Source organism: Eucyclogobius newberryi, unplaced genomic scaffold (assembly GCF_026437365.1).
Source record: "Eucyclogobius newberryi isolate DKJ021-1_F unplaced genomic scaffold, fEucNew1.0.hap1 SCAF_15, whole genome shotgun sequence".
NCBI classification, from domain to species: Eukaryota; Metazoa; Chordata; class Actinopteri; order Gobiiformes; family Gobiidae; genus Eucyclogobius; species Eucyclogobius newberryi.
Genome location: NW_027315779.1, coordinates 10,351,236 through 10,364,636, shown reverse-complemented (window position 1 = coordinate 10,364,636; position 13,401 = coordinate 10,351,236). Strand labels below are relative to the sequence as shown.

Below are 13,401 nucleotides of genomic sequence, written 5' to 3'. Positions count from 1 at the left end.
CTTTGTTTATACAATTGAACACAACATTTTTGTATGCACATTTTTTTTAATGCATCGAATGAGAGAAATTGCGTTGCATTTTGCGATGCAATACCGCTTATTCTGAGCCCTGTAACCATAGCAAAATACTGCAACATTGTAAATGAACACACATCATTAGCAGGTAATGAGGAAGTACATTCAATATGACAAACACATTTCAAACACAGTTCTTATGGCAAACTAAACATAGTTATAAGTTTAGATCACACAATAAACATTAAGTTTTCCATCCCAGCAGAACAAAGGGGTTAATGTTAAAGTGGACTGTTTCCACTTCTCCACAGGGGTCAGGTCTTTGGACCCATTTGTGACCTAAGGGGGAAAGGGCTCTGGTGAAGACGGTGTTCTGGTCCATGGGGGATGGAGAACATTCCTCGATTCATCCAACATTTTGCTTTGCTTTCTGCAACAATGTCTTGAATTATGAAAAGGGTACTGTCTTTCAAAGGTCTTTTTGGGACATATGTGTCCCCTACATAATAATAACTAGATGCTGTGCAAAGCAAGGAGCCATTCTTCTTCTTTGGTGTTTTATGGCGGTTGGTATCCAAGTGTTATATTACCTCCACCACTACAGTTGTCACTCCTGGAGTCTCTTTGGTTGTTGTCTCCGCCCTCCATGGCAGCCGGCAGAAACTGTTCTTGTGATGGGAAGTGCTGGTTTGGATAGACTGTAGCCAACTGCTTGAGGGGAGTGGCCTCCTGCCTTAGGGGAGTGGCCTCCTGCTTGAGGGGAGTGGCCTCCAGCCCGAGAGGAGTGGCTCAAATAATCTGTGTCCAGGGTGAGAAGGGTCGGCTGTGATCCTACTGTTCGTCTCAGAGCCCTGGAGACGTACAGGTCCTGCAGAGATTCCCTCTTCTCAGCAGAGGACGCTGTAGTCTCTGTTTGTCCTCTTGCCCTGGCTGTGGCTCCAGGTGAGGGAGGAGGTGAGGATGGGCAAGTCTGATGGTGAGGGGGGACTGGGAGGCTGGGAGGCTGTGATTTTCCTAAAGTCCACGATCATCGCCACTGTCTTCTGGGCGTTGAACTCCAGGTTGTTACCATTGCACCAGGACATCAGCCGGTCCACGTCCCTCCTACTCTGCATTGCGTAAACCCTGCCCATCGGGCGGAGCCTCTTGATATGTATGGAAATGTTATTAATCCTTCAATGCTGCTGGGGTAACTTGTCAGGGGCAGTCCTCCAATCCAACCACCAACGGTACTTGGATGATTGGATTGAGGATTGGGCAGTGCCCGGGGTCCAATCCTCCAGATGCCAATCCTCCAGATACTAATGGTACCTAGAGGGATTGATTTGATGGTGCATTTTTTAAGTTGATGGGGAAACTGGAGTCCCTGGAGGAAACGCTTCCACTGGTGGATCCCCTGCCCCCCCAATGTCCAACATTTTACGAATTTGGTCCTTCAGCTGTTTCCTTTGTTGTGTTATGTCAGTCTTTGTGTCTGCGTCTATATCGTTGTAAATCTTCTGCACTTCTTGAGTGTACATTCTAACATACAGGCCATTGAACCATGACTGCAACTCATTGTTCCTGTGCTGCAACCTTTGGATTCGACCTTGGTATATTCCATTTTCGGCCTCATACCATTTGACTAGCCCTGTTTTTTCAACCTTATCTAGAGCCGAGATTTCCTTATTCAAGACAGAGTTTCTTTGCGTAAGAGTCTTTTCCTCACTTTTAAGAAGCTTCAAATGCACTTTTTTCAGCTTCTTTTGTTCAAGATAATCCTTCAGTTTCAAAGTTTCTACATATAAGCTGCAGTTTTCTTTTTCCAGTTCACTAACAATATATTTTGCTTCATTAATCGATTCCTCGGGCACTTGAAGCGTTTGTATTTCTTTCTCAAGGTTCAGTTTTTTCTTCAGCAACTTCTTGTTTATAGCCACAATATCTGCTTCTTTTTTATCTATATGTTTGTATCTCTCACACGTGGCTTTGAGATTGATCAGTTCCTCCTGCAGTCGATCAATTTCCTGCCGTTCCCTGTCATTCTTAGTCTTCAGCGACTCCATTTCTATGATCTTCCCCTGATATTTAGACTCTTGAGCCTTTAGATCGTTGTAGTTTTTAGTAATTGTCTTTAGATATTCATTCAGTGCCGTATATTCTTTGTCAAAGGCCTTCTTCGACAGCTCTACTGCCTCCAATTTCATCTTTGAACACGACTGGTCGGCCAGTTTTTGGATCACGTCGGATATTTCGCTCTGCAGTAGTTTAAGTTCTTCAGCTCTTTGATCTCTCTCACTTTGCAGTTGAATGCAGCGCTCGCCCATGTCTTTGTGAGGCAGGTTCTGTTTAAGCTGTTCCAACGCTTCTGTCAAATGTCCCGTCCGGCGTGTCAACTTTTCAAGCTCCTCTTCCAGCGGTTGGCATTCTTCTCGAAGCATCGCTTGATTCGCCGCGCTCTCCCACAGCTCTTTACAGCTCCCGTGCATTTCCTCATTTTGCCTGCGGAGGCGATGGATTTCTGACTTCAACAGACCGTGGCGCTTTTCCACGTCTTCGCAAGAAAGTTTTGATTTGAGTTTTTCGATCTCTTCTTTCAAACTGCTGTTCTGGCCTCTCAATGTTTCCTTTTCCTCTTCCAATTTGCCATTTTTTTCTTGAACAAGCTCATGATTCTCTATTTTCTTTTGTAGCTCTATAAAACTCTCACGAATTTCCTCATTTTGCCTGCGGAGGCGATGGATTTCTGACTTCAACAGACCGTGGCGCTTTTCCACGTCTTCGCAAGAAAGTTTTGATTTGAGTTTTTCGATCTCTTCTTTCAAACTGCTGTTCTGGCCTCTCAATGTTTCCTTTTCCTCTTCCAATTTGCCATTTTTTTCTTGAACAAGCTCTTGATTCTCTATTTTCTTTTGTAGCTCTATAAAACTCTCACGAATTTCCTCATTTTGCCAACGGAGGCGATCAATTTCTGACTTTAACAGAGCGTGTTGCTTTTCCACGTCTTCTTGAGGCAGTTTTGATTCGAGTTCTTCGATCTCTTCTTTCAAACTGCTGTTCTGGCCTCTCAGTGTTTTCTCTTCCTCTTCCAATCGTCTACATTCTGCTTGAACCATCTCTTGATGCTTGACTTTCTTTTCCAAGTCCGCACAACTCTCACGAATTTCCTCACTTTCCCTTCGGAGGCGATGGTTTTCTGATTGCAACAGACCGTGATGCTCTTCTATGTCTTCTTGAGCCTGTTGTGATTTAAGATGTTCACCAAAATTGGCTTTGTAAGCTCTCAATGTTTCCATCTCCTTCTCCAGGTTTCGGTTTTCTTCAGCAACCGTAGCTAGATATCTAGTGTCCTTCCAAAGCTCAAAACACTCAAACACGGTTGCGTAAGTGTCCTCGCGGATGAGATTCTTTTCATCCGTTAACTGGGCATGTCGCTCCTCCAAAGCTTCTCTTAATGTCCGGTTCGGTCCCAAACCTTGATACAGCTCTTGTAAACGACTTCTTTGGCTTCTTGAGCGTGCGTTGTCCTTTTCAAACCTCACGGTCTGTTCCGCCGTCTCCGCTTTCCCGTCCGGTTTCATCATATTTTCAGTGCGCAGCCGTTCATTTTGGAGCGCTTGGTTTTCTAACATTGCGGCTTCGAGCGCCGCCTGGAGTACAACATATTTTGCTTTCGTGCAGCTTCCTTCAAAGATTTTTTGCTGTAAAAAGGCATTATTTATTCTCACGGTGTCCAACGCTGCCTTATATATTTTAAATGAGTCTTTCAAGAAGCCCATGCTTTCTCCTGCAACTTTCTCCCGGGACATTTTTAAATTTGATGGCTCCACAAAGCCAATCTTCAGATCACTTTGTTCCCAGTGAGTCGTACTTATAGACTTTTGTCAAGAGGTTGAATTCAGCCAATAAGATGATCTCACCTTCTCTCATCAACAAACTGAATTAAGTTGTTGTTGCTTTGAACGGCAGTGTGGTTGTTGTATTGTTGTGTTACTTTTAATGGCGCTGAAAAGGTGCATTTACCGCCACACCCACTGTAGTTGTAAGTCTTCAAAGTATGTGTTTTACTCTATACCATAAAGAAAGAGAGAAGGAGAGAGAAAGAGCTTTCTGAATGGCAGTTGTTGTTGTTGTTATGGCGGTTGGCATCCAATTGTTGCATTACCGCCAGACTTTATTCCTCAGACTTTTCGTAGTCCTCAGACTCTCAGTTGTTGTTGTTGTTGTTGTTATTTTATGGCGGTTGGCATCCAATTGTTGCATTACCGCCAGACTTTATTCCTCAGACAGTGGCAGCCGACTGAAGCCGCCTTTACCTTCTTCTTCTTCAGACTTTAGAGTTGTGTTCTTTATTCTTTAGACTTTATTCTTTAGAGTTCAGACTTTTGCAGCGCTGAGTGATGTCATAGTCCCAGATGACATCTTCTAGAACTGCAGAATGTGGCCAACCAATCAGAAGTTGGTAAACGTTCTACTTGGTTTCTAGGCAACCCAAGGGCTCCATTCCTGTGATGTCATCATATTCTAAATGGCATTCAGCAGATATGCAAGAACACCATAGAAGAAGAAAAAATAAAGACATTAAACATTGTTTTGGATGTAAAAGGCGTCCAAAACATAGTGGAGAAGGAGAAGAAGAAGAAGAAAAAGAATAGACAAAGCTGAGTTTTGCTCAAATAAAGTCAGATAAAAGCAGTGACAGAGCGAATCCCAGAGGGATGATCACTGCAGCAGGTTCAGACTTTTACGTCCTGTAAATATGTCACAGAGGAAACCTCCGTGTTTATAAAAGTGTTTTTGTCTCAGAGCTAAAGGCTAACACACATTAGCTTAAATATAAAACACACAAACTTGATAAAATATTGTATTGGTGATTGAACTTTACCACGACTAGTTTATTCTTTATGTAGCTTGTATTTCTTTGCGTTAAAACAGTGTTATTGATGAACACTTTTTGATGGAACCTGTGGAATGCGCCGTAAAGTTCCTCCACACTCTTCTTTCATGGTTTACTTGTGTCTGCGTCTACAGGCCTGATGAAGACATTTTTGAGGACGAAGAAGGAAACGGCGAGGCAAGAGCAGAAGGGGAGGAGCTTTACCCTGAGGACGGTTCGCTGGCGGAGACCGAACCAAAGAAAGCGACCTCCAGACCTGCACCCAAACCTCCGGCGAACATCACTGAGAAGGTAAAATACGATTCATGCTCAAGCGCAGGAACAAGACGAGTGAAAGATCATGTCTCAAACTTTTATTAACAAGCTGACAAAACAACAAAGTCAAATTCCTCTAAAATTGTTTTTATTTGTAGGTCATTTCAGTTTGTGGCCTTTTCTTTATTCATTAAGCTCAGAAATGAGTGTTAGCGTTAGCATCAAGACAACAACTCCCTTTGATTTGCATTGGAAGTGGAGGCCAAAACCGTGACTTTTATGTCCAACTCACTCATTCTAAACCTTAAATTGTTGTGAATAGTTTTATGTATGGGCGTGTCCTCTGTATTCAAATGTACTTAATCACACAAGGAGAAAAAGTGACATCTTGGGCAGATTTTGTCATGATCGATGGAACAAATGTGAGTGGATCTTGTTCCTTCTCTGAACCTTTGACTTTCTTCCGCCGCAGGTGAATAAAGAGACGAGCGTGGACGGCCTGCTCTCATCTCGCCCTGTGGTCCGCCCCAAAGAGCGGCGCCCGGACCTGCCCCAGAACCAGACCAAGGGCCAGAACCAGAACCAGAGTGGGCAGCTGAGCTTTCTGAGAGGCAACACCATCATCCGCTCAAAAACCTTCTCCCCCGGCCCCCAGAGCCAGTACATCTGCAGGGTAATGCGCTATATTCTTTGTGTTATCACTCTTAAGGAGCGTCCACTTTGCATTCAGTCTATGTGCGTTTTGGCGGCGCGTTCGGAGCGTCCGAGCGGTGAACTTGGACGCCGCGGTCTGAGCACTCCTTTTAAGTGTCTTGAGCGTTCCGAGTACTAACGGGCAGTGCTTTTCAGATCAACCGCAGCGACAGCGACTCGTCCACTTTGTCTAAAAGATCTCCTTTTGTGAGAAACGCCTCGGAGAGACGCAGCATGAGGATGAAGAAGGTACTGCACTTTATTTATATCGACATCGTTATGACGACTCACAACACTTTTGAAAGGACACAGCTTTATTTGCATTATCGGCCCTTAAAGATGATCTTGAGTAATTTTGCTTTGGCGTCAATGTGTTCCCTCGTCAGGATAATTGTTCTGAGCTCCATCTACTGGCAGCAGAGGGAATTACAATGGAGAAATAAACAAGCTAATGTAGCAATGAGAAATGCTCAGAACGAGTCTGGTGATGATTTATGGACTTAAAAACAGCTCAGGAGATCTCTGGCTTTGACGTCACAAATCTGAGACATTTGAAACAGAGTGTTTTTGTGAGGCTCGTGAACAGGATTCGTGAAACAAGTTTGACTGAAGCTGAACACGACTGCTGCTGTGTTTTTGACGAGGGAACGACGTTGTACGATGGTTATAAGCTCATAAAACTTTGCACATTGTGTCCTTCAATAACGCTTGTGTATTCCCTCACCGTGCCCTGACCGCTGCGCGTGTCTACAGCCCGCGATGGTGGTCAAGCCCCTGGACGGCCTCCTGCGCACCTCGCTGGACCTGGAGCTGGACCTGCAGGTGACGCGGACCCGGCAGGCGCGTCTGACACAGGAGCTGCATGTCCTGCGGGAGCTGAAGAGCCAGCTGGAGCGGGCGCGGCTCGAGGGCCAGCGAGAGCTTCCCCTGTGGGTGAGGGAGGACGAGCGCTTCAGGCTGCTGCTGCAACGGGCCGAGAAACAGGTATGGGCCGAGAAACGGGCACGGGCCGAGAAACGGGCACGGGACGAGTAACGGGCACGGGACGAGTAATGGGCACGGGACGAGAAACGGGTACGGGACGAGAAACGGGTACGGGACGAGAAACGGGTACGGGCCGAGAAACGGGTACGGGACGAGAAACGGGTACGGGACGCGGCGGTTCAGTCCGATTCAGAGCGCTCAATCGAACCCACCAGGTGCAATCGGTCTGAGCAGGAGAAAAAAATTACTATGAATTTTATCGTCTTGTAAGCAAGTTTCAGAATCTGAAATGTTTATTGCTGTTGTCAATGAACAGAATTCACAAACATAGGAACTTGTCTTGTCTCTGTGCAACATAAAACAACAAACAATGATAAAACAAGCGATACAAGTCAAAAAAGAAGAAAAATAAAATAAAAGCAATTTAAATCTGCTGTAGGATAAAAATTAAAATAGGTTTACCATGTACACAAAATGTACAGTTGAATTTACATTTGTGGTGCAGAAAGTGAACAGTGAGTCTGGATGGACCGTAGTCTCCTGCCTGAGGGGAGTGGGCTCCTGCCTGAGGGGAGTGGGCTCCTGCCTGAGGGGAGTGGGCTCCTGCCTTAGGGGAGTGGCCTCCTCCCTGAGGGGAGTGGCTCAAATAGTCTTAGTCCAGAAGGGTCGGCTGTGATCCGACCTGTTCGTCCCAGAGCCCTGGAGACGTACAGGTCCTGCAGAGATGGAAGTCTGCAGCCGATCACCTTCTGTGCAGAGGGCGCTGTAGTCTCTGTTTGTCCCCGGCTTTGGCTCCAGCGTACGTGATGGAGGAGGTGATGATGGACTTGATGATGGCCGTGTAGAACTGCACCATCATCTCTGTCAGCTTGGCTTTCCTCAGCTGCTGCAGGAAGTACATCCTCTGCTGGGCCTTCTTGATGAGGGAGCTGATGGTGAGCTCCCATTTGAGGTCCTGGGTGATGGTGGTGCAGAGAAAGCGGAGGGAGTCCACAGTGAAGCTGGGGGAGTCTGTGATGGTAATGGGGGGCTGTGACTTTCCTGAAGTCCATGATCATCTCCACTGTCTTCTAGGAGTTGAACTCCAGGTTGTTACCGCTGAACCAGGTCTACAGCACGTCCACCTCCTTCTTGTAGACAGACTCATCCCAGTCCGAGATGAGCCCGATGAGGGTGGTGTTGTCCACAAACTTTATTAGTTTTACGGAGTAGTGGCTGGAGGTGCAGCAGTTTGTGTTCAGGGAGAAGAGCACGGGAGAAAGTACACAGCCCTGTGGAGCTCCTGTGCTGAGAGTTGGAGTGTCTGAGACATTCTTCCCCAGCCGCAGGAACTGCCTCCGATCCATCAGGAAGTCAGTGCTCCCCCTGCAGGTGGAGTCAGTGCTCCCCCTGCAGGTGGAGTCAGTGCTCCCCCTGCAGGTGGAGTCAGTGCTCCCCCTGCAGGTGCAGTCAGTGCTCCCCCTGCAGGTGCCGTCAGTGCTCCCCCTGCTCCCCCTGCAGGTGGAGTCAGTGCTCCCCCTGCTCCCCCTGCAGGTGGAGTCTGGCACGTTGAGCTGGGAGAGCTTGTCCTGGAGCAGAGCAGAGAGGATGGTGTTGAACGCAGAGCTGAAGTCCACAAACAGGATCCTGGCATAGGTTCCCGGGGAGTCCAGATGTTGCAGGATCAAGTGGAGAGCCAGGTTGATGGCGTTGTCCACAGACCTGTGGGCTCTGTAGGCAAACTGCAGGGGTCTTCTTGGGGACAGGGACAATGATGAATGACTTGATGCAGGCTGGGACATGGCATGACCCAGGGAGGTGTTAAAAATGCCAGTGAAGACGGGGGCCAGTTCGCCTGCACAGTGTCTTAAGGTGGCTGGAGTGGCACCGTCTGGTGCCAACAGGTTTCGGGGGTTGGATTTCCGAAATAGTCTGTTTTACAGTAAACAATGACATTACATTTAGCAACTCTAGCGGGCGCAAAATAGGGCCATACCAAGACTACTTCAAGTCTAAAAGGGTCTAAAATAGGACTAAACTAGGACTTTACGAGATCTGAAACTGGACAAAAACTAAGTAATGACAAGATCTACTCCAAAAAAGACCGCACTTCTTTGTTTTCTGGTGTACATTTGAGCAATTTCCCGTGTGTCGCTGATCGTGTTCTCATCCTGGTTTAGACTCGCGAGGAGCAGCAGCAGGAGCAGAGAGTGGGAAAGATGATGAAAGCAGCGGCCAAAGACATCACGAAGATGAGAGTCCCGGCCTGCAAAGAGGTCCCGGAGGTGCAGACCTTCAGGTGAAACCACGCCTCCTCTGTGTCTGTGAGCGGCCTGTGTCTGTGAGCGGCCTGTGTCTGTGAGCGGCCTGTGTCTGTGAGCAGCCTGTGTCTGTGTCTGTGAGCGGCCTGTGTCTGTGTCTGTGAACGGCCTGTGTCTGTGAGCGGCCTGTGTCTGTGAGCGGCCTGTGTCTGTGAGCGGCCTGTGTCTGTGAGCGGCCTGTGTCTGTGAGCGGTCTGTGTCTGTGAGCGGCCTGTGTCTGTGAGCAGTCTGTGAGCGGTCTGAGAGCTGTCTGTGTCCCAGTGGACACTCCAGACTGAGGTGGAGCTGTTTGTTTCAGGTCATTAGCATGCTAATACTAATGCTAGTGGCTATGCTAATAAACATTAGCCTACTTAGACAGTTTTAAGTGTTATTTTAGGATCAGACGCATCAGAAGTCCTTGAAAGCTTTGAAGGCGTGTCCATCGCAGAGGGGCGTGTCCATCGCAGAGGGGCGTGTCCATCGCAGAGGGCGTGTCCGGTGCAGAGGGCGTGTCCATCTCAGAGGGCGTGTGTGTCCGGCGCAGAGGGCATGTCCATCTCAGAGGGCGTGTCCATCTCAGAAGGCGTGTCCGGCGCAGAGGGGGTGTCTGGCGCAGAGGGCATGTCCATCTCAGAGGGCATGTCCATCTCAGAGGGCATATCCAGCTCAGAGGGCGTGTCCATCTCAGAGGGCGTGTCCATCTCAGAGGGCATGTCCATCTCAGAGGGCATATCCAGCTCAGAGGGCGTGTCCATCTCAGAGGGCGTGTCCATCTCAGAGGGCGTGTCCGGCGCAGAGGGCATGTCCATCTCAGAGGGCATATCCAGCTCAGAGGGCGTGTCCATCTCAGAGGGCGTGTCCGGCGCAGAGGGCATGTCATTCCATATATTTTCTCCGATGTTATGTATAAACATCGGAGTTATGTATACGATGTATAAAGACTTGATTTGTGTTAATTCTAAATTACTGAACGTCTCGTCCGACGTGGTTCCGGAGCATTCTAAACGACTGAATGTCTCGCCCGACGTGGTTCGGGAGCATTCTAAACGACTGAATGTCTCGCCCAACATGGTTCCGGAGCATTCTAAATGACTGAATGTCTCGCCCAACGTGGTTCCGGAGCTCTTACGTTTGTTCTCGTTTCCAGGGAGAAGATGGCGTTCTTCACTCGATCAAAATCCACCATTCCAGATTTACCTGCGGACGACGTGTGAGCGACACATTTCAAAGTATTTCCGCTCTCGATCTGCTGCTGCTGCGTCCGACGGCGACGCCCACACGGCGGTGTTATGAAGTTGTACAGGAATCCTCTTTAGCGTTAGCGTCGTTAGCTTCTCAAACCCCGCCTCCTCCCCTTTCTCTCGCTCTCCTTTTCATGGCGTTACTGTTACTAACACGCCGTTTGTAGGCGCTTTTTAGACTTTTGAATCATTCCGGCACAAATCCAATTGTATGAAGGATGTTTTACAGGCACAGCATAAAATCATGATACTGAATCAAAAAAATCACAAAGAATATCTATATTTGTACAGAGACAACAGAGCACAAACTCCTCCCACTCCAAAAAAAAACGACTTAACACAAATTATGCAGAATATTTGTCCTTTATCAGCTTTTAAACGTGCGCTTGAGGACCTTTTAGTTTGGATCTCATGTTTTAGAGAAGAAAAACAACAACAAAACGGCATCTCTGCTGTTCCCCACGGTGCCAACTGAACTTTTCCGCCATCTACTGGCTGCAGAGGGAACTACACACTGTTTAACGTCCTAGTCTCAGCTCATGCTTTTATCTCCACAAAAAGAGTTTGCGTTTTGAGGGTTTGTCACAGAGTTCCCTCAACGTCAAGTCCTTTTTATTCAAATACTTTAAAAAAAAAAAGATATTATTTGGTTTGATTTCTCTGGCATTTTAACGTACAATTTTGAAGTTTCCTTCAAGTTCTTTGTAGACGTTTTTTTAAATATACTTGCGTGTACTTTTATTGCAGACTCGATTCACAGACAATGGTCAGATTTAATCAAATGTACGCGGATTTAAACACATGTCAGAATTTTAAATAAAATAATTAATTAATAAAATAATTAAAAACTGGACAAAACCTACAAATCTTTCATTATGTTAACTGTAAAACATTATTGTAAAAACATTCTCCCTTTTATATACTCAGCGAGATTTGTTTCCCGATCGTACTTTCGGTCACGACTCCACGGTTTCCACGGTAACGCATCAGACCTCGGCTTTATTCAGTTCATAACGAGAGAAAGTTTGTTTGGTGCACAATTTTACACCAAATCTAAATATTTTATTGTTTTAACTTCCCTGATTATTGAAAAGAAAAAGATTTAATCCAACTTGATTTTTTATTAAATTGTCTGAAATTTCACACCAGAAACTAAATATTTTATTATTTTAACTTTCCTAATTATTGACAAAAAAACAACATTTAATCCATTCCTCACATGTGTTTTCTTGAGTAAAATCTTTGCAATTTCCCTCAAAAATGAAATATTTTGTTTGCGTTTACTTGAAATTAAATAAAAATTCATGAAACAAAAAAAAAATGACTTAATTTACTAAATTGGCCGTACAAAAAAACAGCACAAAAACAAAATATTTAGGATGTTTTACTAAAACAGGATGATTACATCACAAACAGATTCCAGAATTTCTGAAATTTGTGGCTGAATTTATCTTCATGGCGAGACACAAACACGTTTTTCAGTAAAAAAAAAAAAATACTAAAATATAATTTCACATTTCCCACAGTTTTGGTTTTCTTAAATTATCCGTTCAAACATTTGAAAAAAACGAGAAACCGTCACTTCTAACTTAAGAAATAAACCATTAAAACACCAACACACAGACCCGTATCCATGGAAACGGAATTTAAACGTGCCATCTTTTCGTCTTTTCCTCCTTTCTCTGCGTCTTTGATCTATTGAAGCTGGAAGTAACTGTACAATTCAAACGTTTCACCACAAGAATGTTGTTTTCCCGCTCGACTTTTCGCACCGTAGCGTCTGAACGAGCGTCTCAAATGAAGGACCGTAGCTGCGAAATCGTCGCAAATGTCAAATGCTGATTGTTTTGTCGCAGAATGTCGCCACTTTGACCTCTTTGTTGTCATAAAGTGCATTTTCGGTGTATTTTTTCCAATCCGAGAGACGGGAGGAGGCTTGTATTTATTGCACTTCATGATTTGGGTGTGTGTTTCCTCGTCATGTGTTTTTTGTGTTATTTCTCCTCTCGCTTTTCTGTTTTGTTTTTTTGAGACTTCCTCCCCCAAAAAGCTGTGAATTATTTTCTCCGATGTTGTTCTGTCGAGTTGTAAATATTTCACCAGCACAGAATAAAAACAGACACGATGTTTTATAGTTTCACAACAAATAAAAAAAGCTCTTCTCTTTTTACTTCTCTTGTGGCTTTTCTACACATTCTACACATTTGTATTTATATTTTTGTACGTTTTAGTGGGTTGAATTGACCCGGGAACGATTCGATTTGGCTAGACACGTGTCGGTCTTTAACTTACAAAGAGTGAAAGGACTTTTACTTATTATTTTAGTGTCGTTTAGTTGCGTTTGTAGCTGGAAAACTACAAAAATGTGTGGTAAAACATTAAGAACGACCGCCGCGTGGACTAACCGAGATGTATGTGATTTCTCCACATGGACAAAACGATTAAAATGGAATAATGGAAACACATGGGCACAAATTAAATATAGCGGTGATAATTGATGATAGGTAAAATAGAACATGACATAAAAAGCTAAAATAATGAATATGAAACTTGCAAATTTTAGTAAAACATGTTCAGATTTGAAGCTTATTTATTTAGACTTTGATTTGATTTCTGGAAAAAAAAAAACTATTTATGATGGTAAAATTTAAATTGAAAAAAAAAACGACATAAAGCTAAAATAATGTCTTTAAAATTAACATCAAACGGGCAAATTGTATTAAAACAGATTCACATTTGAAGCCTATTTATTTAGACTATATTCTGATTTGATTTCTTCAAAAAAAAAACTGCACCTATGTATTTATGATTATATATATATTTTTAAATAATAAAACTGACATAAAGAGTTAAAACAAAGTCTTTAAATTCATCATAAAACGCTCGAATTGTATTAGAACAGGTTCACATTTACTTGGACTTTAATTTCATTTCTTTCAAAATAAAAATAAAAACTACAAATACCATTTCCGCATCGCTGTAAAAACTACGAACTGTCTTCCGGTGACGTAATGACGGGGCCGTTCTATCGGAAGTACCGGAAGTTCTTCCTGCT

At 44.6% G+C, this 13,401-nt stretch overlaps 2 protein-coding genes across 2 annotated transcripts in view; one reads left to right on the top strand and one right to left on the bottom strand.

Annotated features, from left to right (window-relative positions):
• Window positions 1-11,541, top strand: part of wwc1 (WW and C2 domain containing 1) — a 62,644-nt gene extending 51,103 nt beyond the window's left edge. The window contains exons 17-22 of the mRNA XM_072445998.1: window positions 5,026-5,182; window positions 5,619-5,819; window positions 5,996-6,088; window positions 6,593-6,823; window positions 8,983-9,101; window positions 10,253-11,541. Of these exons, the coding sequence (XP_072302099.1) occupies window positions 5,026-5,182; window positions 5,619-5,819; window positions 5,996-6,088; window positions 6,593-6,823; window positions 8,983-9,101; window positions 10,253-10,319 (868 nt within the window). The 3' untranslated portion in view covers window positions 10,320-11,541. The remainder of the gene's footprint in view (window positions 1-5,025; window positions 5,183-5,618; window positions 5,820-5,995; window positions 6,089-6,592; window positions 6,824-8,982; window positions 9,102-10,252) is intronic.
• LOC140360398 (uncharacterized) lies at window positions 1,356-3,626 on the bottom strand. Its single transcript, XM_072445606.1, has 2 exons — window positions 2,335-3,626; window positions 1,356-2,250 (listed from the first exon to the last, which is right to left on the bottom strand). Exons 1-2 carry the CDS (start codon window positions 3,624-3,626, stop codon window positions 1,356-1,358), a joined length of 2,187 nt encoding a protein of 728 aa, XP_072301707.1.
• Window positions 11,542-13,401: the final 1,860 nt, after the last annotated feature.